Genomic DNA, 27,972 nt, shown 5'->3' on the forward strand with positions numbered 1-27,972 from the left:
CAAAACTAACAGGAACACAAAAAATAAATTGCCATAGATTTTTATTTTCATGAATGCTTTCACACTTTTATCCTTTATAAAGTTATGTACACATAATTCGCTCCCATGGTAAATAAAGAAAATATCCAGAGTGTGGAAAGAGAAGGGGGAAAAAAAGAAAGGCAACAGAGTAAAAAAGCACAACAAATATTTAAACAGAAAACTCTAAATCATGAAATATATACTACTGATCTTAAGGAATTTGTGTTGATGTCTACATAATATTGCCAGTGATTTATTTATATAATTATAATTAGAGGTAGGGTCATAGAGACATGAAATGCTTTTTGTGCAACCAATGCAAGGTGTCAATGGTCGCCAAAAGCGCCCTCTGCTGGAATGACTGTGTACAGCAGGTCCTTCTCAAAGTGCACGTCATGACCTGACTCAAATTTCAACAAAGTTTGTATCCACATTTGGAAACCAAATTTCATTTGGATTATTTCTTTTAAAAATAGATGTCATTTTGTTACAAAACAGTCCGGTAATCTTGGGTATTAATCCAGAGAACAGACTGTTATGTAACCTTAGTTTGTCGGCAAGCTGTACGTTTGTTGGTGGAGATACTAATAATGACTACAGTCTATGTGGGTTCAGTCCAATGTGTTCGTATAGTTTTCACAATAAATAATCACAAAGGAGTTGAGACAAACTTTCTTTCATTAACTGAGCACATGGCAGTGCACTGTGCAGGACTTCAGTTGTTTTAGTGTACCACAGCACATTTACCAAATTACTCAATGGTTACATAAAGGCCTGATGTTGATCTTGTGACTATTTGGTGCAGAGAACCAAACAGTGTTGTTTTTTTTTGTTTTTTTTTTAAAAATGCCAATTAACCACAACTGAATAACTACTGACCGTTTTCTGTTGATCTGTATTAAAATCTAGATTTACACTGAGTCTATGAGATTGAAGCACAATGCAGTCGGTGATAAAGCTACACTACACTAGATGGAGGTCTGAGAAGTTATCTAGTAATGCATTTGGGACTTGAAATGTACATTTTTCACCCTTTTCATTCATATTGACTTTGGTTTAAAAACAAATTAAGAGGTCTGGAATTTTTACATAATAATCATTATGATCCATTAAATGTCTTTAAATAAGGCAACGTTCATTACAAGGTACCACACTGCAATTCATTATGAATTAACATTTGTGTGGCACCACACAATGAAATATTTCAGTTTAAAAATCTAGTTTTCCATCGTGAAAACCAGGTCGCAGTCCCTGTTCAAGTTTGAACATATACACCAAGTTTCGGCATGCATACAAACAAACCACTGTTGTGTATTTTAAACGGTCAAATAAAATATTTTCTCGAGAGAGAGGAAAGGAAAGAGAACACAGCATTTGCAAACTCAAATCCCATGAGGTATATAACTAGAAGACTGTGCGGACAGACAACATACTTCTTGAAATCCCTAATAAGCCATTTCAGTGACAATGGCAGAAGTAAGGCATTTATATCAACAGAAGTCTTTTAAAGAAATACAACTAATCAGTGATGCATGTGAGGAACTCAATAAATTCAGTGCTAGTCATCCAAAACAAACTCATTCTTGTTTACACAGTGCATGTGGGTATTATCTGATAGGGTGTGCTTTATGATGCATCACAGCATGTTACAGTGTGCTTTTTTATAATTGTATCAGAAATTAACCAAAGACAAGAAGGTATTATTTACAATCCTGTGTTTGTTTTAGCATCCAGCTTAATCCAAGTCTCTTGAACCCGGGGATCCCAAATTAATTTGAAAATACGTTATTTACAGCCTTTTTTAGCCAAAATCTTCACAGTTGCTGCTATGCTATAAGCGTCGGTGCGCATCCTTTTTGAAGTGGGTGGACGAGCTTGACCATGCATTGAAGGTGTAAATAATGTCTTTGAGAATCAATACAAGACATCACCTGACTTTCCATCAGCATGAGGGTGAGTAGTTAAAGACTGAATTTAATTTTTTGGGTGAGCTTATCCTTTAAGATGATTCAGTTTAGTTTTAAAATATTCCAGACAAATAAAACAGCCAAATTCTCTAAATCAAGACTATATGAATATAACAGATACACAGTGTAGCATACTTATGATGCATCTTATAGGCAACACCTCAAAGTAAACTGCAACATTGTAAGGAGAAATGCCTAAAATGGCATACATCAAGTAGTTTAAAACCTCATGTATTAATTGTTGGTTAAGTCACTGTTTAAAATTAATCTTCGCAATCCGTGCTCAGTATTTGAGGATGAAATGGACTGCTCCTAGTGAGATCAATCAGTATATCCTGGCTGTCCATTCTAGCGGTGAATGGAAGGCTGGTACCCTGCAGCATTATCTGATGCCTTGTTTCTATTTCAGTCATGGAAGCCTCACTGAGCGCAGCCTCAAAATCACAGCACAATTAATTGATTCCTCTATGGTTTTGATTTTCTCTTCCTGTGCTAGCTAATGCATTGGGCGAGTACAGCACTGCAGGATCATTTATGACCTCTGTAACCCCACACGCAGCCAAAGGCCTAATAACTACACATTAATCACCAAAACGTTCTATGTGCTGACTGAGCCGATACAATCCCGTGTCACTCTGCCAAAGCCGGATTTCTAAAGATCATTTGAAGTCTGTGTACAACACAACAGTTCACAAAAAGGCAAAAAACCAACGCTATGCAATTAGTTAGGCTAAACAATGTTCAGAGAGAAGAGTTACTGTATGTTTTAAACTGTTTACCATGAAGGTACATTAGAAAAATAATATATTCCTCAGCTTTTTAATCTCTAAAATATAGACAAGTTTCTGACAGACTGTCAACAACACCTCAGAGCTCACGTTGGCTATTTCGGGGTGACGATTCTGTTATTCTATGGTCTCTGCCAGCAACAAAGTATGTGGAAGGGTAACAGTTTAAAGGTCCAACATTACAAGAACAGACTAAATGCATTTCATTATCACTAAAGAAGAAGCACTATGGTTTAAATAACAGTTCTTGGCCCACTCAAGTTGCTGGATGGAAATCACCTCCACATCCGCACTAAAAGAAAACAGTAAGTGAAAGAAGAAATCTTTACTTTTTTTCCTATATTTTGTAGTTAATATTAAATCTTAATGAAGCACGTCTTTGAGACTCTCTCCTAGCCCTCTGCAGCTCCAGCCACCACCTATACCATCTACCACCTGATAGAGCAGCCGTCCCTGCCGAGCCTAAGCATCCTCTGCTGCCGTGGGCCTCTTCAGGTCCCGGATCTGCTTAATCAGATAGTTCTTCTCGTCACAGAACTGCTCATCCTCCGCTCTGTCGGTCTGGAAGTGGCTCAGGAACTCCACGAGTTTGGTCTGGTTCTTCAGCAGTATGTCCAGCACTGGCTGAGTCTTGTTGGGGTTTGCAACGAATACCTTTTAAAAAAGGATAGAGACATTATACAAACTGACAAACAAGTTTTATCCTAAAATCAGATCGCAACTTAAGTCCGAACCTCCATTTAAAATACCACTTTCGATATTTTACCGACTAAAATAGGCAGCATCTAGCAAATTTCTTTCAAAAAGATATGTCGCATTTTATGTTCAACAAGTATTATAAACAGTACATCGGTGCACTGATGATACAAGTTTTTTTCTTAGCACACCTTGAAGACATGGAACGCTTCAAACTGGATGTTTCGGCTGTTGTCTCTTAGCATGTTCATCATCAGCTTCAAGTTCTCTGCCCGACTGATGTATTTTGTCATGACAGTGAAGTTGTGTCTATCCAAGAGAAGTTCCCCAAGGAGCTGAAAAATAATATGGAATGAATTAAAAACCTTGTTAAATTCAACGCACAATCAAGCAAAGTAAGTGAGCATGCCAGTTACACTTGAATCTGTAGCTCAAATGCAAGTTTAACTGATCTTTATTTGACAGAGCATTGGAGCTTTTACCTTCAAAGACTGTCGTTTGGTGACGTAGTTGTCGGAATGCAGAAGCTTCTCGTATTCTGTAAAGACCTGACAGACATTTTAAAAGTATGTTAGGTACAGCATGAGCATTCTTTCAATTTAAGATCAAACTCCACGTTAGGAAAAAACTCACCCTGTCATAATTGTTCTCCAGGAAATCTGCACACATAATCTTGTGTCTTGTGAGGAGATCCTGAGAAGGAACAGAATAGACCAAGACATTAGATAAGAACTCTTATTATGATGATGCTGGAAACAGGAAGAAAATATGGCAGTGTACCTTGAATGAGGCAAAAGCGTCCGAGGCGATGTCAAAGGTTGAGAGCTCCACGTAACGGAAGAAGCAGTAGAACTCCTCAGAGAAGAGCACCGTCCGTGCCAAAGGCTCGTGACGCAGGCACTCTCTCAGCATCATTCCACAGTTCAGAGCTACTTCTGCACTCTCATATCTGCACAAGGTAATACATGTTGGGTCAAGTCATTTATAGCCAGTTATATAACAAACACTGCAGATGTAACACAATCAAAAACAGCAAATAATCAAAGTATTTTAAAGGTAAATTCACCCCAAACACTTAAAACTGTTAATCTACTTATAAATGTGTATTTGCACTGATGAACATTAGATCTGTAGGTCTTATTTTCCATGTTGAAGTATTTTTGCCAAGCCGGAAGATAGCTATGCAGCTGAAAAATAATCTCTCACATCAACATTAAATGTCAGGTTTAGATGTTCCTCTCTGACAATCAAATTGACTCTTTTTAGACTTGACATTTTGGAACAAAGTTCAATAACATAGCAGGAGAAATTCATTCCAAAAAGGGCAAGTGGTGATCCACTCACAGCTGCCTCAGCCGACCATAATGCCGTACAGCCGTGAAACATGTTGCTCTCTGAGTAGGCAGGATGACTCAGTTTTTAAGAGCTATTAAATCAGCTGTACTACCACTCTTCATCTACATGTATAACCCACAGGTAAGTGCGACATGTTCACGCTCGTTCGTAGGGGAGTTGTTGAAACACATACCGGGTAATGTAGAAAATCACGAGGCATGTTGAGGGAAGGTGTTTTCACCAAAAAAGTTTCACCCAAAAGAGTATCCAAGGACAGACTTACCTTCAATAAAACTGCAGTTATAAAGCGCACACATTGAACATGTTATCAAATACTGAGGTCATGTAGCCTGAAAAGATGAACCTACCCTTTCAAAAGCATGAAGAGGATCTGTGGGTGTGTAGAGATGTATTCTACCGTTGGTGTACGGGTGCCAATCTGCCGTCTCACAATGTTGCTGAACAAATGAACCACATCCTTCTTCCCCTTTAAAAAAAAAAAGAAAAAGCACTCAGACAGATGAATGGCTGACTGGGTACTGATGATAAGCAGAGACGTTTTTGCTTTAGGCATAGATGCATACACACTCACACTGACAATTTGCTACACAAAGTGATCAATACTTTTCGCATGCATAAAGTGAAATAAGAACATTCACCCCACCTCAAAATCAATCCTTTGCAGGTTTGCAATGAGAGCAATGAGGAGGTTGGTGTTGTACAGCTCCTGTGCAAGCTGAGCCACTGCTTCAGTCTGAGGCTCCTTGTCACCTGTTCCACTTAGTATTTCCTTCAGTGAAGCCAGATTTTTGGACGCCTCCTCTGCAACCTGAATTGTGAAAGGACAGTTAATGACTCAGACCATGATTTGTTGTTAAAAAAAAAATAAGAGCCACATTAAAAATATAAGACAGTAAAAAGAAGAAAACAGTGCTGACCTTTTCACACTTTTTGCTGTCTGCAGCATCCAGCTTTTCCATGTATGCCACATTCTCCTTCAAGCTCCTCACTATTTCAGCTGGACTCTTCTGAGACTTCCCAAAAAAAGGCATAGCTGAAGACTGGTAATCCAAGCCCAAGTCTCTGAAGAGATAAAACACTGTTTCAAATAACTATGAATAAAGCATTTCGACTTCCTGTAGCGCTTTGCATCAGGAAATGGCAGTAAAGCTCTCACCTGAAGAGATCAAGGATAGAGCCAAGTTAGTTATCCTGTCGACACGTAAAAGTAGACTACTGAGTTACAGCTTTAAAGGCCAGAACAGCACGAACAGCTAGCTAACATTGCTAACGTTACATTAGAAAGTTTTCAAAGATATGCGGGTACAGTAGCGCTACAGTGACACGTTGGGTTTGCCCTTTGTTATATCATTTCTCCGAGTTAACCCCAGTCCAGACCGAATAAAAACGCTAACTAGCGACCTTTCCAATCGGAACCAGGATATAACAGAGTATAAGTTTAACATTTTTTAAACGTACAGCAAAGTTGAGCTAGCTTGTGACCTAGTTAGCAGCAAGTTAGCTAGAAATTAGCAAACTAGCGTCAGTACGTGGACAGCAAGTACAGTGGAAACACACACATAACAAACACTGTTGAAATATTCAGCTCGTCCTGTCAAGACTCACCGAGTGAACTCTAGTTGTGAAGCTGAAGGAGGCTCGGTGGCTAAAGGTTAGCTACCAGGCTAGCAAGTTGTCTCCACTTTCTTTTACCACTGTAGCGCTGCTTTGAACTGTCTGTAGCGTTATCTGAGATCTGTGGCTGTAGCTGGTTAACGTGTGTTAATTGTAGCTACAAGTTGCTCAAACGGTCGACCTTCATCGCTGTGATATTTCATGTAAATCTCTATACTCGTGACCGTCTGTCACCTAACTTGCTAGCTGCCTAGTTGTAAAGAGCGAGTTGCTGGGCTGGCCTGTCTGACAACTTCATTTCCCTGTTCTCTTCTGTTGAAACTCCCGTCCTCTCCTCATCCCGGGGACACTGGGCGGGTATGTTTTGCTTTACACAATGACTGACACTAACTTTAGCCAATCACTTTGACCAACGCGACGCTGTGGAAACGCCCTCTCCGCTGTAAGGTGCGCATGTTTCATGGCTCGCGTGACTCCTGTGGGTGGACAGATTAAACGCTACCCGGGAAGCCCCCTCTGCCGGACTACCCCGTAACTGTAATCAAGCGCATCTAAATTCTCGAGAAAAGACGAGGAGAAAAAGTAGTGTTCAATAATATTAATGATTTCAGACTTTTTCATCTCTCCTGACTGGAATTCAACATCAGTAAACGTCGCCAAATGAAATTAATCCTTTGAGAAGCACATGAGAATATTTATACCTATTAGTATTAGGTTTATTAATAATAATAATTTCCCTAATCAGCTCGTCAATATCTTTATATTCTCTCACTTGGAGTTAATAAAAGATATCATCTTAATTTATTTAAATAACGTAATCTGATTCAAACAATCATGAGGATTTAATATAAATAATTGATATAGATTATCCAAATCTGTCATGTCATCTCTGTTTTACTTTGTCATAGATAGATAGATAGATAGATAGATAGATAGATAGATAGATAGATAGATAGATTCAACACAGTCTCAGCAAGGCAACTCAAAAAACACCCACCCAAATGGTACTGCCAGTACTCTAAAGCCTATTCTTATAATATGCTAAATAGTTTAACCATGTTGAACATTTTTAGTCCTTATGGTTCCCATATGATGCCCATATCATTAAGCATCCACCATTATGCCCCCTACACAATTGATGGCAGACGCTGTGGGCTGAAACCACCCTTCAGCATCCTCCAAACAGAAATCCAAGCCAGATGTTGAAAAATATATGAAAAGCTGCAGAGGGTTTGTGCTCATTATGTCACATTATGCATCCCTGTGTTGTTATGCAAAAAGATTTAAAATTCAGAATTGCAAACATGCTCACAAATGCTGTCCATTTCCTTGGAGCTCATTTTACAAGTACGACTAAAACCGTATTACATGTGGTGCTTTGTGATTTTGAGCCACTACAGTTCAGGCAGTACCACACACAAAGGGATTAACTACCTTGTTCTGGCTGTCCTGCCTCAAGTCCAACATTGTTGATAAAGGTGCTCCACAAGGATCGATGTAAGGCCCCTTGCTAATTAATCTAATAAAATGATTTTGAAACCTTATTTTGCTATTATTTTTTGGTCATTCATGGTTGGTTAATAGCACATCTGTCTGTGATGTGAGAAAATCTGAACCTTATTATTGCTTTATATGGACTTTAAAGTAAAAAGTTACATCATGTTGCTTAGATAGGTAGATAAGATAGATATTACCTAATCTGGACTGGACTGAAACTCAGACATATTTATCTTTTCAATAACTGAATAAACAAGCTGTTCTCAGAGGAAAATAAGGTCCCCAGAACACTGTTTGAGGCTCAGAAGGTGGCAGGGCCCGCCACATATAAACAAAGTAAAACTGTATGAAATTGTGTTGTCGTTTATAATGAGTTTGTGTATTTAGTTTGTTTAGGCATAACAAAAGAAAATCCGTCAAAGAAGATCGTTTTCTTCTGATTAAAATTTCTTCCCCAAAACTACATAGTGCACCTTTACACACTGACCCTGCAGCTGACAGGGTCTGTTGGGGACACTTGTTTCACGTTTTTTTGTTTTGTTGTTGTTGTTCTAACAAATAGGCCTTAAAATAGCTGCAACAACTCATATTGTCATTAGTCTGACATAACAATACAGTGTTAGATAAACCTCTTCCAAATCTGCATGAAGCATGGCCCACCCTTGGGTAATACCTGCTTTGGGGATATTGATACTTCAGAAGTGAAGTAATTTTCATGATCCATTTTTGTAAAGCACTTTCGCTTCCTACATTTTCTGACCTCCTGCATCTTTTCACGTTTGAAACATGGCAGCGACGGTTGCGCCACCGGACTCTTATTCTGAAAGCCCCACCAGGAAGTCATGCTATCTAGCACACGGTAGCTAGCTTGATGCTAGTGTGTGAAAACCTCACGATCAGTTCTGAAGGACGGAAAGAAACACAGCCACTGCTCGGAACACTTTTCCATCTCTTCGACCGTCTCGGCGCTGTGAGATAATATCAGCAGGTAAGATGTGAGCTGTGTACCGGCGGCTGGATGTTAGCCGTGCTGTTTTATGGCCTATTGTCGTTTGGGGCCGTATTGCTGGCGTACAAGCTGAGCTGCTCTCTTTTCACAGGGATACATCACGTATGGCGCTCTTTACTTCGAAACGGTTTGCGAAGACCCGCGCCTGTCATGATAATTTCCCACATTTAAAGGGAAATATTCGCAGTTTTTCGGGTTTCAGTAGAAAACACAATGTCGAAGAGTCATATTTTCCTACCGTCGACCTTTATTTTCCCTCATGAAAAGGCCTTGTGAGAGGTTTCGGGGCGTTGAGATGTTCATAGTGGAAATTGTTTTCAGTTATAGCTAGTTTAGTGGAGAAAGAGACACACACCCCCTTTAATTCAAAACTTTGGAAGAGAAATTTGAAGCACTTTTTATGTTCCTCTTGTTCTCGGCACAAATGAACCACAACCTCGCCGTGTAGTAGAGGATTGTGTTGTGGGAGACTGTGAGTGAAGAGCAGAGGGTGAAATAAAGGATATTTGGTGTTATTTACACGGGCAGTATTGTGTGTTTTCACGCTGGCTCCGCTGCTGTAGCCGCCGCAGTGAAATCCTGGCCCTGCTATCATGGCTGTAATGGCTCTATCAAGGCGTCGCAGCACACTGCTATTGTGATGTTTTTTTAAAAACACCCACTTTCGTTTGTGGACTATTTAGGATTGAATAGATCTTTTTAATGCTCGTATTTAATGTATCTGTGGCGCCTCCAGTGCAGTATGGACAGCATCAAATACTATCTCTGCAAATGACAGCACACATTTGGAGGTATGATCCTCTCCTCCAAACAATACAGTGTTGCATGATTTAAAATATTTTTTTTTTTTTATTAATATACATTAAAACTTTTTAATTAAAATGCAGCTGAAAAAGATACAGTAACAATATTCAACATTTAAATCATCCCAGGCAGCTCCTGGTAGTGTGTATGTCTTCACTGCTGATCACAACAGGCAGTCTGAAATTGCAGATTTCTACTGAATAATGTTGTTTTTGCAGATCAGGATGTTTTCAAGATGTGGCAGGATTCTGAAGCAGACCGTTTATGCAAAATAGGAAACATGTTGCATCATTTTCACTGAAACTACTCATAAGGGGGTTGTCTGTGATTTAAAGTAGCCCCTATGTGCAGGTTAAATGGGCTGAATCACATCTGATCCTCCGGGTTCACAGTCCTGCTGCTGATTCCCCTTCCTGTTCCTGTTTAATCTGATTTAGATCTGGAATGACTGGTGAATGTTGTCAGTTGCCAGCCTGCGTTGTGCCGATGTTGCCTGCAATTGTTCCATGATGAAACAAAAACAACATTATTGATTACCCCCCTCAGGCATGAGCAATATCTCACAAAATACTGCCATTGGTGAGCAATTTTAGCATACACTTTTTTTTTTAGTATTCTGGCCATGGGGAACTTATTGTTAAGTGTTAAACTGCAATCTTGCAACAAACGGTGTGGGGGCCATGTGTGATCCATCAGAGCCAGGAGTTTTTAAGGACACTTTTGTTACTTTCGCTGCTCTGGTCTGGAGTTACTTGCAGCAGTAGTTGAGTCAAAGTTTTGTTTCCAGCTGTTTCTGGGAAAGAGTTCCTAATGGCTCCTTTCCAAAAGGTTTTATTCATTATTTCACAATGCTCACATTTAGTCAGTGAAAGAACTTTTTTCCAGAACACAGTTTTACTCTTAAACAACCAAATCTGTAAGGGATGTTGGACAGCACTGACTAACTGGATTTAAATGTTTATCCCAAGTTATGAAGACATTAATAACAAAACTTTGTTTTCATATTATGTTACTGCTAATATGTTGGGCCGTCATTTTCATCATTCATGTTATCTATATTGCCAAGGACTCTGGGCATCACCTATATACTGTTTACATTTAAAAGTATTGTGGCAGCCAGATTGAATCAGATAAGAGCTGTGATTATAGGATGGATAAATGATGAATGCATGGATGAGTATGAAAACTGTTTTAATGATATTGTTGGTGACATGGTAATGTATAGTTACCTGATGATTGAGTTTGATTGAGCAATTATTTTTTTTATATAGCTGCTTAATTTATATCTATTTAAAATTATGTACCAGCCTGTGCCATACAAGGCTATCTTGTTATTCTGACCTGAACATATTTGTGGTGTTTTTGTTTTGCTTTTTCATTAGAGGCAAACAGAAAAGCCTTCGGTCATGTCAGGACAGAGGAAAGGAGCGGCAGCGCGGCTGCCTAAATGTGCCTTCTGCAGAACCAACCGTGACAAGGAGTGTGGGCAGCTGCTAATGTCCGACAGCCAGAAGGTGGCAGCCCACCACAAGTGCATGGTGAGGAGAGCACATTGTTCTCAACCCAAGACAGACTCAAGACAGGGTCATGCTTACTTGCAACCCTTATGAAAATGTGCAGAATACAGTTGAGCCTGAAGGATTGTGAAATTTATGGAAGCGAGAGGGGGAAGCATACAAAATATTGCATTTTATAAAGCAAAAAGAGAAAAAAAATATTTAAATAGATATAGTAAATATGTTTAGCAGAAACAAGTGATTTATCCATAAATTGTAAATATATCACTGTGAAATCAGCTCTGAAGCTAGGAAAACACATGAAAGCCTCGTGTTACTGTGGAATATGGTGCATCAGCAGTAGTCAAGGGGAATTAAAATGCAGATATTGTACATACCATCATCATCATCAGACTGCACAAACCAATTTATCCTTTTTCTAAATGTCCTCTGCAGCTCTTCTCCTCTGCCCTGGTCACATCTCACTCAGACAGTGAAAACATCGGAGGATTTTCCATTGAGGATGTGAAAAAGGAGATCAAGAGGGGAAATAAATTGGTAGGTACCCACTTTTCATTCTCAGTGGAGACGGGGTGTTACATGGCCAGCATTGAAGATGTGTTCCTGTGAGATATTAATAATGAACAAAACTCCGGCACTCTCAGAGAACAAATCTTATCTTTAATTTAGGCCGAAAAACGAAAGCGCTTCAGCTCATCCAGCCTGTGAGATTTTTTTGACATGTGGACTGAACAGGTTGTGGCTCATTTCCCTAATCTGAAAACTACTGAAGTGTAGCATGGTGGTGGCAGCATCATGCTTTGGGGGTGTTTTTCAGCAGCAGGGACTGGGCGATAAGTAAGGGTTGAGGGAAAGCTGATCGGAGCAAAGCACAGAGATATTCTTAATTGAAACCTGGTCCAGAGCGCTCAGGACCTCAGACTGGGCCAAAGGTTCACCTTCCAACAGGACAATGACCCTAGGCACACAGCCAAGACAATGCAGCAGTGGCTTCGGGACAACTCTGTGAATGTCGTTGAGTTGCCCAGCCAGAGCCCTGACTTGAACCCAATCAAACATCTCTGGAGAGACCTGAAAATGGCTGTCCACTGACTGTCCCCATCCAACCTGACAGAGCTTGAGAGGATCTGCAGAGAAGAATGGCGGAAAATCCTCAAATCCAGGTGTGCAAAGCTTGTCGCGTCATACCCAAGAAGACTCGATGCTGTAATCGCTGCCAAAGGTGCTTCAACTAAGAGAGAATGAGTTAAACGGTCTGAATACTTATGTCAATGTGAGTTGAATGTTGAATGTCCGTTTTCCTTTTTAATGAATTTGCTAAAATTTCTAAAATTATGTTTTCCATTTTGTCATTATGGCCTATTGAGTGTAGAATAATGAGGAAAAAAAGTAATTTAAACAATTTCAGCATAAGGCTGCAACATAACAAAATGTAAAAAGAAAAGAAAAAAAAGTGAAGGGGTCGGAAATACTTTCTGAATGCACTGTACACAGTATGTGTGTGAGCAGTAGTGGTCACTGTAAGACTGAGCTGCTCTTCAATGTGTTTTTTTTTTTCCTGTATGAATTTGAGAGGAATGTTGCACTGAAATGCAGTTTAATCTTATTGGCATCCTTTCTAATTTAATTTGCACTCAAATTAATTTAATTCATTACAATTTTAGGTACTTTTTTATTGCTGATTCCATTCCATTACTTTATATCATACTTAAATACTGTTCAGTAAAAGATTATCCATATATTTACAGGTACAATGTTTGTTTATACACATAACTATCCCTGTAGTACCTATATGTATATGGTTCTTTATTGTGAAATATATACTGAAAAGTGTTTTTTAGATGCTAACAATTCATTCATATTGGTAATGTATTTTTGCATAAAATTTTATTTTACAGTCTATTATTATTATCAAGCTTTTCTCTGTAACATCTTTCCTCTTGAATTTAATTTCTTTTTCTCTTGCAACAATCTAATTTCCCCACAGGGATGATCATATTATATCTATTTGCATATGGCCTTTCAGACAGTTGTGCCTGTCAGGGCCTCATGAGAGAAATAATTATTCAGAGCCACATTGTGATATCACATTTTACATTAGTAATCGACAAATCACAATACAAGTTGCAAACTATTTTGAATGAAGTGGAGCTGCATGTGCTTTTTTAAAAACATTTTTTATAAAGATGTAGTTGTGTTTCTTTCCGCTCTTAGATGTGTTCTTCATGTCACCGACCGGGTGCCACTATCGGCTGTGATGTGAAGACGTGCCGGAGGACGTATCACTATTACTGTGCTGTGAAGGATAAAGCCCAGATCAAAGAGAATCCCTCACAAGGGATTTACCTGTAAGTCCCTTTACATTTGGAATCTTCTGCAACAAATAAAGACATTTTTCATGAATGTTTACGTAAATTGAAATGCATTTGCTTTGGTCCTGAACACAGCGTTTACTGTCGCAAACACCGGGATGCTTCTCAGGATGGCATTCAAGGTAATGTATGCTTTAACATCTGTTGTACCACGAGGCTACATGCTATTCTTCTGAAGATGATGATTGTCTGTATCAGTTTAAAATCTGTTGTAATGTAAATGCTTATACCACAGATGAAGAAGGAGGTGTGGAGGATTCAGACTCGTCGCCTCCACAAAGTAGAGGCAGAGGAAGGTTTGAGAAGGGTAGAGCCAAGGCCGGCTCTCGTGGCCAATCGGAAGACTCCCGCTCCTCCACTTCACAGGCTGCAGATGAGGAGAGCTCCTCCCATGTAAGGCAACAGCATCTGTTCACAAACAAAATTGCTGAAATTTACTTGAGTGGTCTGTTGGCTCTGCGTGGCCTATTGTTTTTGACTTTTTGACATGACCTCTTGTTTTTATATGTGATCTAGCGGGACAGGTCACCTCTGCGGGCCAGCCCGGGAGACGGCGGCCAGCGCTGTGGCTTTTGTCACGCTGGTGACGAAGAGAATGAAACGAGGGGCATGCTTCACACCGATAACTCCAAAAAAGTGGCTGCACACTACAAGTGCATGGTAAGATTGTTGTGTGTGTATGTGTGGGGAATTCTTTTTATGAACACTTTGTTATAAATGTGCATTTAAAGTACTACCACTTGCATCTATCTGTAATTTATGATCCCTTCCAGCTTTTTTCATCGGGGACGGTGCAGCTGACCACTACATCACGCGCTGAATTTGGGAACTTTGATGTGAAAACAGTTATCCAGGAAATTAAAAGGGGGAAAAGAATGGTAGGAAGACTTGTCAAACAGGAGTTTTCAAAACCTTGTAGGAGAAACTATGCATAATTTTTTACCTAAATATTTTCGGCTTTGATGTTTTCCAGAAATGTACGCTCTGCACTCAGCTGGGTGCCACCATTGGGTGTGAAATCAAGGCATGTGTGAAGACCTACCACTACCACTGCGGCCTTCAGGACAAAGCCAAGTACATTGAAAACATGGCTCGTGGCATCTACAAGTGAGCCCAACTTCTACAGATAAACACTTTTCCTTTAGAAATAAAATGCCTTTGCTCTTTAATGTTAAGTTTGACATAAACATCCAGAAAGTCACAAATATCCTTTGAACACCATTATTTGTAAAACATTTCCTGATTCTGAGAAAATTGTAGACATGGTCATCTCAGGCAGGATCACAGCTCTTATGATCCCCTTTCAAAGACTGCTTTTGTCGGAATGATTTGTAGTTAGTTATATTCTGTTATGTCACATGCTGGTATGTATTGATTATAGAAGTGAGGTTTGCTTCACAGCAACTGACAAACCCAAACCACATCCCACCCCTTAACAAATAAGCATGAGAGTGACGAGTTTTCTTTTAGTAACGGTTCGGATTAGCTTCAGTAGCCCTTTTCACACAGAGACTTCACATTATCCCCGCAACGAAGGCTTTTTTTTTTGTTCACACTGAACCAAAAGAGGCTTGACGGTACACATCATGACGTTGACATCCATGACATGACATGACATTTTAACGTGTTTCCACTTGTTGATCTAAACATGTATCCGCCGACTGTAATGACTGTATAATGATATGGATGCTGTTATAATGTGTTGTGTCACTCGGGGGGGGGGGGGGGGATGCTGTTTTCTGGGGGAAAGAGACCGTAAAATACAACAACACAATAGTGGAAGGAGACACAGACATGGTGAGTTAAAGTGTTTTGCTCTGAATCACGTCACATAATCACCACCATTCAACTGCAGGAGCCGCCTTGCTCTGCTGCCGGGTAAAGATGCTGTTTTTCAGGCAGAAATGTGATGTAGAGTGGAAACTTTTCCACATATGGATGCGGTATGTTTTTCCTCATAAGTTGCCAAAGACACTACCAGTTACCATATTACTGTTGTTTGGTCCTGTAACGTTGCTTTGTGGGTTGAAGTGTGGGACATTTCTCTTTTATTTGATGAGTGAAGTATCTGTTTAACTGTCAGACTGTGAACACCATCAGACCGACACACCCCTGTCCCACGCCTCCGTCTTTTACATTCACACAGACGCCGGCTCGCCTCTGCTGGGGCTCTGATACTACCTCTGGAGGCGGATCGGAGCCACAGCAAAACTGTCCTCCTCTCCGCATCTGTAACTTTGACACAGAGCGAGGCGGAGTATCGGCGCTTGATTCCCGCACTGAAAAGGCAGTGTGAATGGAGCTAGCGTTGCTCGACTAAATGGATTGAGTGTATCCTTAAGGCCTGACATGTCACATTTCCTTCTTCAAAAGGCATGGTTGGGTTGGTTGTGCATGGTTTACATCCATGTGAGCTAATTTGCAGTCTTCGTATTTCCAGACTTACTACATCCACATTTCTTGGTTGTGTGTTCCCTCCGCCGGCTGTTGATCAGTAGAGTAGCGAAAAAAGGGGGGACCGACTCATAAAAACAATGCATAAAAAACTCCATAGGGTAACTCTGACCTTAGTCTTTAAACCTCAATTACTGTATTTCTTTATTTACACACTCTCCTGTATGTGTGTGTGTTGTTTTTTCTTTTTTAGACTGTACTGTAAGAACCACAGTGGTAACGAGGAGAGGGACGAGGAAGATGAAGAACGAGAGAATCGCAGTAGGGAGAGGGCAGCAATCGATCACGGTGGAACACCGTCAACGCAAGTGAATGGCAACTAGGTACGTTTATTTGTGGTTGTGGTAGTTGCACATAAAAAATATTGTTAAAACTACAAAATGTCCACATTTTAATGTCAGACATGAGGTTGCAGCACCAGAGCCATTCCAAAAAGAAAAGTTTAAAAATATCCTGTCATTTCAGTTTGGCCTGCTGGATGTGACGTGGGGTGAAAATAGAAGAACTCAAAGACGAGGGAGCGATATTTTTTATACTAAATCTTAGCCTACTCACAATGCCGTGGACTACAAGCTCCCACAAGCCCTTCACACGGCTTCTTCCAGTAAATGGACATGATGTCCTGATGCGCAGCAGACGACATCTTCATGAGACCCTGTTTTATGTTGGCTGGATGAGCTTTTCACAGACTGGTGGTACTCTGCAGAGCACTGGACTGCTGCAGGATCATGAAAAGCCATGGCCAGTCTTTCCCATGAGTCAGCTATGGGCTCAGTTTCAAATACATGTATTGTTGCTGTTATTAAGAGCTGATGGACAGATGTTTTGTCACTCACTGCCCATTTCCCCCACAGGTCACATAACCCACACTTGCTGAAATCGACACATTCTTGCTCTTCCTTAGCTTCTAAAGGACTCACTTTTAAGAGGGGTCTGTTTGTTACTCGTCTCTCTATCAAGTTGTGCAGTTTGATTACTTTGTTTCTGTAATCATGTCTTAATACTCTTTTGATGTTAGCCTTTCTTTCTTGATATGTAATATTTTGCTACTGTATTATCATCATGAGTAATTTTGAATATCTGGATTTCAAACAGTCACGATTACAAGTTTTGCCAGCATGCACTTGGATTTTTCCACTGTTGAAGGTGGTGTTTTTTTATTTAGTGGCTAAAGGGCAAAAGTAGAGCTCTTTAGAAGAGTTGGCTTGACTTTGTTTGATGTACTGTTACTTGTATCTCTACAAATGTATCCATTAATGATTGGAAATAGAAGATTTTATTTTACACATTTAATGGGTGAATTGAGTCTTTCATGTGTCCACATGGTCCTCAAAACACAAAGAAGTATTCATGGTGGGCTATAGGGTGTTCAAGGTCGCACAGCTGTAGCTGCAGTGTCATGAGGTCAGACCGGTAGCTCCATCAACAGTAAGGCTCAACATGCTCACATCTGGAGCATTCCTCCTGCAATTAAAGTACTTTTTATGGATGCGTTTGCATTTAAATTATTTCAGTGTACAAATCATATGCACTTAAAGACCTTAATGTAGTATATGTTGATAATAAAGATGTTGATAGTGATCAGAGTAAAGTCTTAAAGCTGGAGTGGTAATCGCCAGACATAACAGCAAACAGGATGATCCTGCTCTCTGCGCATTCACGAGTAGACAGGACCGCCTTTTTTTTTAGATCTCTGTCCTGACTGGATAAAGTGGGCATACCTAAAAAAAAAATCTCTTTTACTGCATGAGCAGGAGGAAGAGAGACATGGTTACTGACCAAACATAACGGTGATTACTGTTAGAATACAGAGCTATTTAACACTTATTTTAATCAAAGTGTATCACGTAAAGCAGCTTTCATGTTGATGTAGCTCATGTCAGAAGTCACAAACAACTGTAAACTAAACACATTTATAGTAAAACTTAAGCTAAACAGGTAAGATTTTAACAGTATTACACAGCTTTCTGTGGTCTAGCCACTAAAGGGGCACATGGAGGCAAGCAATAATCATGTTCATCCTAATAACTTGATTTTATAACTTTTGGGATTAAAAAGTGGATTTATCCTCACTCCTGTTTATCAACCTGACTGCAGCAGCGATCCGTGGAGCTGACCTCCATTGTCAGGTGTTAATGTACTGTAATGTTGACTGCTGACTGGAGCTGGAGGGGAAATAAACTTAATTCATGAGGAGAGGGTGAAAAGAAGAGGGACAACCAGAGTCTCTGGTGAGTGCTGAGTCCAGCAAGAGTTGACTTGAATATAAACACACAAACCAAGACACGCCCTTGGTGTTTGCTGTTGCTTGCTAGCTTTGGCTTGTGGCTGGTGTACAGTAAAGTAGTCTGGCTAGTTTGATAAACACTGCAGAGTAACTCAAATAAACAGAAATGATCCTGCAGTCAAATTTGCTTTGCTGGTGGTGAATACACCATTAAACAACCACCACTGCTGAAAAAATGACAGGACTCAGGCACAAATGTTTACACATGAGGTAATGTTTTAATGTTTTATTCACAATAAGTTTAGAGTCTCCCTCGCTGACTTCACTATTCTGGAAGTAGTGACGGGCAACCAAATGAAACGCACCATTACCCTTAGTGAACTTGTAGATTTCTCTGTGTGTGTGTGATAATGTAAGTACACAACTCAACATAATATATAACAAATGTCCAGTCGTTTTTAGACATAGTAATGCAGAATTGTTTATATATTTATCTTTTAAAATAACGATTTTATTTATTGTTGCTTTAGTAAAATGTAGCCTTTTAAAAAGCCAGGAGGCTAACATTAAAACTTACGTTACCAGGCTAGAGGCAGCTAGCACGAATTAAGATGCCTCCACTACCCGTGAGAAACAGGAGGATGGTGATAATAGTGAAGACGTTCTTCATAAACATGCATTGAAGTAAAGCAGATTACGGCAGGGTCCATTCACTGGTCCCAGCCATTTCTGTGTTGGAGCGTGGTAGTACATACAGGGGACATTGCTTTCTTTGGTAAATTTGCAGATCGACCACTGTTATATTATTTTTCCTTAAAAACACTGTACACTGCAGATTCTGTAAAAATATATTACAGAATCCACATGCTATTTCACAGTATCGTGCAGCTCAATTGAAGTTATGCCGTGTCCCAGTTTCATACTACAGACTGACTATACAACTTCAAGAAATATATGTACAGTTTTGTACTGAGGGGAAATTATCCAATGTGTGCAGAGGGACAAATTGCAACTTTTAAGAGTGCCACTGCCGAGAGCAATTCCAGGTGGGGACACCAAAAGTAGTGCTGTAACTCTGCTAGTGGACACACTGTTGCTCCACAGCTAAGGGTGGATTCATACCAACTCAGGTGGTGCAGTGAAAACACAGATCTTCCCATTCATTTTAATGAGGGTAGTCTGTTTCGGCTGCGGCATTGTTGGCTGCAGTGGGTTCAGGAAGAAAAAACATAGCAGGCTGCGGCAAAAATGTTGAAACCAACTCAACTTTTGGAGAAATGCAGCCCGATGTCAAGCTGCGATGGCCAATCACATAAGCTGGTGATCAGACTCACAGCATGAATGACTACAACCATAGTGGATTGTAAGGTAGTGTGTCCTGTGTATTCATTCAGTTTGGCATTGTGCACCAGTTTAAAACACATCCATGGATGCCGGCGATCACTGTAGGACTGGCATGCTTAACCTACTCTGTCAGAGGCACGACAGCAGATCAGAGGCAGAGCAGAACGGGTCAGTAGCCGGGCATGTTCCTTAACATGGCTAAATGCTACAGACATAGGAAGTTGTCACTGCATTGATTGCTTGATTTGAGATTCTGTAAATATGTCCCAGCATGAAGATCTAGATGATCGCAGAGCCCGGTCAATACTAGATTTTTCAGGGCTGATGCCAATACCGATATTACGGAGTAAAGAAATTCCACTGTCGATATATAGACCAATATTTATTTTTTTTATTCACAATGTATTTGTACTTAAACACACATCTTTTGCAATGATCCCTCAAATGTGATTTCAAACAATCCTGACAAAGATACGTATATAACAAAACGTATATATACACACTAGTATATATACTAGTGTACTAGTACACTAGTATACTAGTATGTGTTGCCGTATCTGGCCGATATGAAAACCTTTATTTGATGTTACAATGCAGATAAAGATGCTTGGGGTAATTTATAATTATTCAATTCCCAGTGAAGTTTTACAGTTTCAGTGCACTGATGTCATTTTAGACAATAAAAGTTTAACTGAGTGTCAGTCAGGCTCTAATAACCGCACTTAAAGAGTAAACTTCACCTTTACCTCAAGCATCTTTTTTCTGCATTTTGTTATCTAAAAAATAAAAGTGTCAGTAACAGCAAATATCACACAACTGATACGCCAATACTACAATATTTGTGATAGGCCAGTATCGGCTGACTGATGAATTGTTTGAATTGTGCCATGAACTTCACATTTAAAAGATATTTTTTTCATGTCAATAAAGTTGCAGTTTGTCATAAAACTGATGAAATATAAGAAAGAAAATACGTAATTATAAAGACTACACACCCAACAGTCGCATTAGTGACATCGTCTTGTTGTACGCTCACCAAAACCTGTAACTTGAACATTGTAGAGCTGCTCCTGTATATTAGCAGCTCACAAAACTGACAAACTACCCTTTCACATAACTGCAGTTGGCAATATGGCCAGATTTATTGTGATTTTCTTCTTTTAAAATACCTTTTCTGTCCTGAATTGGTGGCCATGATGTAGTTCACTGAGCGGTTTCACATAAAACTAGATGGTATTTGACTTTAACTACAACAAACCGCAATTTTCCTGAAAAAAAAAAAAAAATTATCTTTTTAATTTACAAATTATCGGTCGGCTTGATGGTGTTATTATGCATTTATTTGTTTGACTTAAAAGTTTTCACTGTATTCTGCAATTTAAATATGCACAGTGTGTTTGTTCTAAGTAACTGTAGGATGTGAAGTCTCCTAAATTGATCAAACTAACACCCAGAAAAATAACTTGGATGCATACTGGGTGTTCACAACAATAGCTGCAACCGTGCCCGCCCATAGCTGATGAAATCTATATGTACCTTTGCTATCATCAGCATGCTCTCCCACCACGTGTAACCCAACCTGCCCTAAAAAGGGAAAAGTAGTTTTGTTCACAAGTCCAAGGTCACGGTGGTTAACTGCAGACTTCACTGTATGAGTCAGACCTGTGGCTGCTGCTGATGTGTATTTATATCCACACCTGTACCAAGACGGGTCCAGATGACAAAAACAGGGGTGTATTTTCCTAAAAGCAAATATTGTTGAGTTTTACTGCTTTAGTCGTGAACTTCATGCAGCGGTTTCAGGCGCGCGCACACACACACACACACACATACACAAAGGGGGTGGGGCTTATCCGTTCCTGCTCATTTGATTTGCCCGCCGCGCTCCTACGTCATCGTGTACACATCGGCAGAGCTACAGTAGAGCCGCAGCCCGGAAAGAGACGGCAGCCTCTTGTAGCAACCGAGCTAGCTGCCTCCATGTGTGTGTGCTGTCACAAGGGTGACGAGTCCGCGAAATCAAACTGAGAGTACATTTTGTGTTCTCTGCTCTGAAGACCACGGTAGACTGAATACAACCGACCGGCAGGGACCAACGCGGACATGGCGACATCCAGCCCCTGTGTTGTGGTAAGTGCCCCCTCAACAACCGGGAGTGAATTAAGAGAATGGAGGCGGTCGCGGTTCCTGACGTGCTCACTGGAAACACGCTGTACACCGCCGAGCCTGCGACCTTACACTGCGCCACAGACCTCACCTAACCTCCCAGCCGCTGTGCGATGTTAACAGTTAAGTTCCTGTGTGTGTGCTCACCTCGGTAACACGTTTCGTTGTGGACAACAGGGAATGCATTGTGTTTCCAACGTAGCGTGGCCTGCGGCTATGGAGACGGTCACAGACACGCGCTCTCCACGCTTTGGCGTAGGTGACGCAAGACACGCTCCTGGATGGACTCATTAAAACATGATGTTTGGGATCACGTGTCTGAGGGCAGGGTACGAGTTTAATTAGTGATAATTACACGCTAATACGCAATTACAATCAGACAAACGCAAACGGACGAGCTGCAAACAAGGGGGCGTGTTTGAGCTTCCTCTGTGTGTAAGATACAGCTGGTCCAAATGTGACTTCATATCTACTCACAAGCTCATGTTTGAGAAGAATAAGGGTTACATTTTCAAACAGGAGCAGCTGTGAAATAGTGCTTATCTGGACAAGAGCTGTTTGGTTGGTTGTTTTGTTTCTGGAGAGAAATGAGAATAAATTGTTCCCTTTGGCAAATCAAGAAGACTAAAGATGAATAATATGAGGAAATGGCATCAACAAATGGTTCCACCTGTAAATATCTAAAAGGCTACTTGTTTGTCCAGTTGAACCTGTGAGAGTTGTTCCAACCTAATCTGGAGCAGCATTTCAGGGAGCGAAATATGCAGGAAGAAAAGTCTGATTGAGTCTCAGCACTAGATGCTGCCTGTGCGCAGTCTGTGTGCATTTCGTCATACATATTATAGATGAGTGGACCGGCCTATGATGGCGTCTATAGTGGAATGATTAAATAAAACATAAACCAGTGTGGCCTACTTTCCAGGACATTTCCAGCATTCGGAAGCCAGTGTTTGGTTGTGTTTGGTTTGGTTGCCATCAGTCTGGCAGACACACTTGCTGACGCTGTATTGAAGCTAAATTCACTTTTTGCTAATACGGCATTACAGTGGCAGATCCCCGTGTGCCTCATTTCAAATGAAATTAGCTGCACAGTGCAGCATTGCCAAACTTGGACTTTGTCTGCCCCTACATTGACCTCAGACTCATCGAGTTGTTGTCTGAGTTGCGTGTTACTGTCCAGCTTTGTTTCTTATATAATATGAAGCAAGCATGTGTGTAACAGTAGAAAAGACTCCTTTGGCTCGTGATACCATGATGACATCTGGTCGGTAACAGTCATTGTTATTTGGAATTGAAAGGGTGTAGCCCAAACATATGGGCATGTTTTTTTCATTTTGGCGGTCACAAGGAGGAATGCTTTGTTCGAGTTTAACCACATATGATGTGACGCTTTGCAATCCAGTGGTTAGTAAAGCAGTGAGATTTTGTGACTTAGGAACCAAATTTTGCCCCATTGTAAATACTTTGAGTGCGGCTATAGTCACTCACATCATTCCCACGGCACCTCGAGCTCGGCACCAGTTTCTCGGCTGTCACATGATACCAGTTATGTTGTCTGGGTTCATGTGGCATGCAGCCTGAGCTCGAGCAGGAAATTTGATTTAAAAAAACATAAGAAATAACTTCCAGTTAAAGACTTGGCATAATATGTAATTTCTGGAAAGACTATTTGGTCAACATTTTTAATTAGGAGAGACTTTAAGTGGCGGCGAAGGGAAGGATTCACTGACATTGTGATGATTAATAAAATGGAAAGATTCCTCTAAGAATCTAAGATGACAACTGTCTGTTATTGAATCCAGCATTGTGCTTGGATGATGTTTTTTACAGAGGCAGTAAAATATAATGAGGGAGTCGGTGGGAAAGTAGACCTCCGTTGACCTCACCATTTACCCTCGTACTGCCCTGTATCGGATGAATGCCTCATGCCCCATGTTAGGTAACACCCTTGAGATTTTTTTTAACCCCTTTCTGTCGGGTTTTATTTCAGATCAGTGATGACGAGCAGGGATATGACCTGGACCTTTTCTGCATACCAAAGCACTATGCCTCTGACCTGGAGAGGGTCTACATACCACATGGACTTATCCTGGATAGGTGGGTTTGTCAGGGGTGATGGTCGACTAGTCTGTTGTGACAAAAGCCCTGTTGGAAGATGTTCACTAATGGTAACTTTAAATAAAGTCGCACACACTCACTCAAATTTGATTTGATGATAAGAAGTAAGAGATCACATTTTTTTATTAGCAGATTTGGGATTTTATGATTAATGGAATATAATCTTTTGGTACTTTGTGTTAACTGGATCTCTGGTGTTATTATACTTTGGAGTGCTTTAGAAATGGCAGCTATGTCCGCTGACTCAAACAGAGAGAAAATGGGAACTAATGCTGACTGTAGCACAAACGTAGCTGACTATCCTCTCTCTGTCTCTCCCACCCCCCCTCTCACGTGACCGCAGGACAGAGAGGCTGGCCAGAGAAATCATGAAGGAAATGGGGGGACACCACATCGTGGCCCTGTGTGTGCTCAAAGGGGGCTACAAGTTCTTTGCAGATCTGCTCGACTACATCAAGGCCCTGAACAGGAACAGTGACCGCTCCATCCCCATGACAGTGGACTTCATCCGCCTCAAGAGCTACTGTGTAATCTATCCATTTTTCACCATTTTGTTTGTATTAGGTACAAAAGCTAGGTTTCCACTGCAATACTTTTCCCCAGGAACTAGGAACCTTTAGAGGAACTCAGTTTGTTCCCATCGCAGGGAAAAGGGTCTATATTGAGTTTCAGCGACACTATTTTACCCCTCAAACAGTCCTTGCTCAAGGTGTTGTACTTTCCAAAAGGACAAATACTTTGGTTTGTTTTTTGTTAATCGTGCTCCAACAAATCAATATGGGACAAAGCATGTGACAAATGGACCGATGTTTGTCATTGTTGTATAGTTGCACGCATAAATGACGTGTAAAAACAGCCATCTGGTTTCTCATGTGTCAGTGGACTAGTTTGCCAAATCTTCACAGGTCTTTAGACTACATAGCAAACATTTACAGTAAATAGCTGAAGGAACCAGTTGTTCTTTGTAAAATTGTTGCTGGGACTAAAATTACCATGTGCTGTGGAAACGCAGCTAAGGGCACACATGCTTGAGAATGCGCTAATCATTAGTTGTTGGTGCTGAGAAGCGTAGTGTGCCAGCAAGAGGAGGAAAGATGAAGACTTCAAGCTAGCAACAATAGATGTAAACAGTGTAGGATAATTAGATTTATAAATGTTTTATAAGGAAGAAAACATTTTTCAGGACAGCAACCAGGTTTTCTATTCAAATGTAACACAACTTTTAACCAAATTTCCAGACAATCTGCAAAATAAAATGCATATCAGTTCCTGTTTCCATCCAATACCGGAATGTGAATATTAGGATTTTATTTGAATGAAACATGGCTGAATTTTAAATAGTGCTTTTATCCAAAGAGCTTTGCAATTTGCCTCTTGTTGACTCATTGACGAGCACGCTGACCACTTGGAGACCGATGACTCACATACATCATGACCGTCATGATTCATTCTTCATGTTTGTTTTGATTTGCTGAATTTTCTTTTTAACGATGCGCCAGCTTTTCCACCGCAGCCAACTTTTTTGGGATATTTCATGTTTTTGTTTGTATTCTTTAATTTCTAGTATTTCCTGTCAGTTTTTTTATGCACAAAATGAAAATGCACACAACAGATGGATGGAAACGCACTTAATGATACACAAAATGTGTTTTGTTGAAACAATAAATATACATAATTTTAACTTGGTTCGTGCATTTTGATGCATATGCAACGAACATACCATCTGATATTCAACATATGTAGCTGTTTTAAATAGACGTTCTACCACTGTACAACATATAATGTGAAGTGTGCGTCCCTTCTTGTCCTCACAGAACGACCAGTCGACAGGTGAAATCAAAGTGATTGGTGGAGATGACCTTTCTACTTTGACGGGCAAGGTAAGAAGAGCAGCATGTTTATGTTGTGTTGATATGTGTTGACACTGTGATCATTTACACCTGGTATTAAAATGAGATCCACGTCCAGATACGCTCTCCGATAAAAAATAACCCGATCTTGCCTTTGTGTTTACACCTGGTATTTTTGGCATTTCTTGTTATCCCCATTTAGATCAGATCTCTGTCCTCCAGAGCAAAAGCTACGCATGAGTAATTTCTTACCGTGGATCATTCATTCCCCGCCCCATACTTGCTTTCATTTGTCACACAGTTTTGTTGAGCACAGAATAGACGTGTGATCAGTAAGGAGAAGCGTCTCTCTTTCAGCTTTTCTCACTTGCTCGCTCTTTGTATCAACTTTATGGTGTGTGCAGATGCCAACACGCTGTACGGTGCGTTTACGCCTACCAAAGTCAATATACAGCAGACTACATAATGATGTGGTCAGGCAGATCTGATCACATTCTGATTAAGACGTATTTACGCCTTGTGTTAACTTGTCTTTTTTCCTTATCTGCCGGATACAGATCACATTTTAATACCAGCTGTAAATGGGCCACAGTGATGGAGACGCAAATACAATTCGTTTGAGTTCAATTTCATACTAAAATGTATCCAGTTCACTTTTTCCTCACTAAAATAATGATCCTTTTCTTTTTCCACAGAATGTCTTGATTGTGGAGGTACGTACAGATGTTTTCTTCTTTAGTAACTTAGACCGCTTTCTAATCCAAGACTGCTGATATGAGCTTCTCTCGTGCTCCATTTCAAGGACATCATCGACACAGGGAAGACCATGAAGACTCTACTGCAGCTCCTCAAACAGTACAATCCCCAAATGGTTAAAGTAGCAAGGTAACGCGATCCCTTTGAAACTCCCTCTGAGTACGATCTACTCCATCTTGTGGAACCACGTGATCATGTTTCTCTGAATGTATCATAAACAACAGATGGTAGTGGTTTTCATGGCAAGTCTCTGACTGTTGTGTCCCTTTTATCAGTGTTTCAGGCAGCTTTTAAGTATTATTATTGACGATTATTGTTTTCTGTCCTCAGTTTGTTGGTGAAGAGAACACCAAGAAGTGTTGGCTACCGGCCGGACTGTGAGTTCAAGGCATTAAATGTTTCTAACAGACGTTGGTGTATTGTACTGGATACACAGTATAGTTGCCTGAAAGTGCGTTTTAAATGAGGCTTTGCATACTTAATTCCAGTACTCTTAGTATATCACTACAAAGACAAGTAACTGATTTATTTATCCCTTTGTTTCAGTTGTAGGATTCGAGGTCCCTGACAAATTTGTGGTTGGATACGCACTAGACTACAACGAGTACTTTAGAGATCTAAATGTAAGTATTTCAGATAGATAAAGAAACTTAATGAGTAAATCAACAATATGCTGCAATACTCATGGATGCCTTTTCTGTTTCAGCATATCTGCGTCATTAGTGAAACAGGGAAGGAGAAGTACAAGGCGTGAAGAGCACCTCCGAACAGTTTTTAATGAATGGTTCTATCATGTCCTTCTGCGGTTCATTTTATATTTTATTACTTCATATTTGTGTCATAAAAATACTCTGCCTGCTCAGGGTCTCTGAGGATACACTGATGGAGCGATAGTCCTGACAGTTGCATTGCCTGCTTTAGCAACACACACACACACACACACACACACACACACACACACACACACACACACACACACACACACAGATTACACTTTGAGAAAATTGATTGCTATATAACCACATCTGGGTTAGTCAGCATGGAGCCCAGCCTCACCTGAAATTAGTATAATACTTCTACGCCCCCACACTGATTTATTTTTTTAAGCTATGGAGTAATTTATAAAGAGCAACGCTGCTAATTTAAAGTACATGATCACAACCGTGCTACACATCCAGATTTGACAACCTCATATTTAAACAAATATTGCTTTTATTGTAATTTTACTTTTACCTCAAACTATCATCAGCTGTTTTAGGGGCACTCTAAAAGAGTTACATTTTCTTGACATCTGCATGTATATTTTTGGACGACACACTTCCTGGATTGCTGTGCTGTGTGATAACACTTTCTTGAGATACACTCTGTAGAAAAGGTGTCCTGAATTAAACACGAGTATGCTGAAGATGAAATATC

At 40.3% G+C, this 27,972-nt stretch overlaps 3 protein-coding genes across 5 annotated transcripts; 2 read left to right on the forward strand and 1 right to left on the reverse strand.

The window, feature by feature from the left end:
• Window positions 1–24: 24 nt before the first annotated feature.
• Window positions 25–6,793, reverse strand: cab39l1 (calcium binding protein 39, like 1). 2 transcript variants are annotated; one of them, XM_073486851.1, is made up of 10 exons: window positions 6,434–6,522; window positions 5,985–6,019; window positions 5,746–5,890; window positions 5,472–5,636; window positions 5,176–5,294; window positions 4,253–4,421; window positions 4,106–4,165; window positions 3,955–4,020; window positions 3,664–3,807; window positions 25–3,430 (listed from the first exon to the last, which is right to left on the reverse strand). In XM_073486851.1, exons 3-10 carry the CDS (start codon window positions 5,857–5,859, stop codon window positions 3,239–3,241), a joined length of 1,029 nt encoding a protein of 342 aa, XP_073342952.1. In that variant the 5' UTR covers window positions 5,860–5,890; window positions 5,985–6,019; window positions 6,434–6,522; the 3' UTR covers window positions 25–3,238. The 2 variants fall into 2 exon arrangements, with proteins under 2 accessions (XP_073342952.1, XP_073342951.1); XM_073486850.1 differs by lacking the exon at window positions 5,985–6,019 and having other exon boundaries at window positions 6,434–6,793.
• A 2,022-nt stretch (window positions 6,794–8,815) lies between these two features.
• On the forward strand, window positions 8,816–17,383 carry phf6 (PHD finger protein 6). 2 transcript variants are annotated; one of them, XM_073487719.1, is made up of 11 exons: window positions 8,816–8,927; window positions 11,135–11,290; window positions 11,705–11,806; window positions 13,484–13,617; window positions 13,717–13,763; window positions 13,877–14,034; window positions 14,158–14,301; window positions 14,415–14,519; window positions 14,615–14,748; window positions 16,289–16,418; window positions 16,561–17,383. In XM_073487719.1, the coding sequence occupies exons 2-10, from the start codon at window positions 11,159–11,161 to the stop codon at window positions 16,416–16,418; spliced, it is 1,086 nt and encodes a 361-aa protein (XP_073343820.1). In that variant the 5' UTR covers window positions 8,816–8,927; window positions 11,135–11,158; the 3' UTR covers window positions 16,561–17,383. The 2 variants fall into 2 exon arrangements, with proteins under 2 accessions (XP_073343820.1, XP_073343821.1); XM_073487720.1 differs by lacking the exons at window positions 8,816–8,927; window positions 11,135–11,290; window positions 11,705–11,806 and adding an exon at window positions 12,356–12,432 and having other exon boundaries at window positions 16,561–16,649.
• A 4,207-nt stretch (window positions 17,384–21,590) lies between these two features.
• On the forward strand, window positions 21,591–27,968 carry hprt1 (hypoxanthine phosphoribosyltransferase 1). The gene is made up of 9 exons (XM_073486422.1): window positions 21,591–21,796; window positions 23,823–23,929; window positions 24,294–24,477; window positions 25,765–25,830; window positions 26,496–26,513; window positions 26,603–26,685; window positions 26,887–26,933; window positions 27,103–27,179; window positions 27,263–27,968. The coding sequence occupies exons 1-9, from the start codon at window positions 21,770–21,772 to the stop codon at window positions 27,308–27,310; spliced, it is 657 nt and encodes a 218-aa protein (XP_073342523.1). The 5' UTR covers window positions 21,591–21,769; the 3' UTR covers window positions 27,311–27,968.
• The last annotated feature ends 4 nt before the right edge of the window (window positions 27,969–27,972 follow it).

This window comes from Pagrus major, chromosome 18, assembly GCF_040436345.1.
Source record: "Pagrus major chromosome 18, Pma_NU_1.0".
Taxonomy (NCBI): domain Eukaryota; kingdom Metazoa; phylum Chordata; class Actinopteri; order Spariformes; family Sparidae; genus Pagrus; species Pagrus major.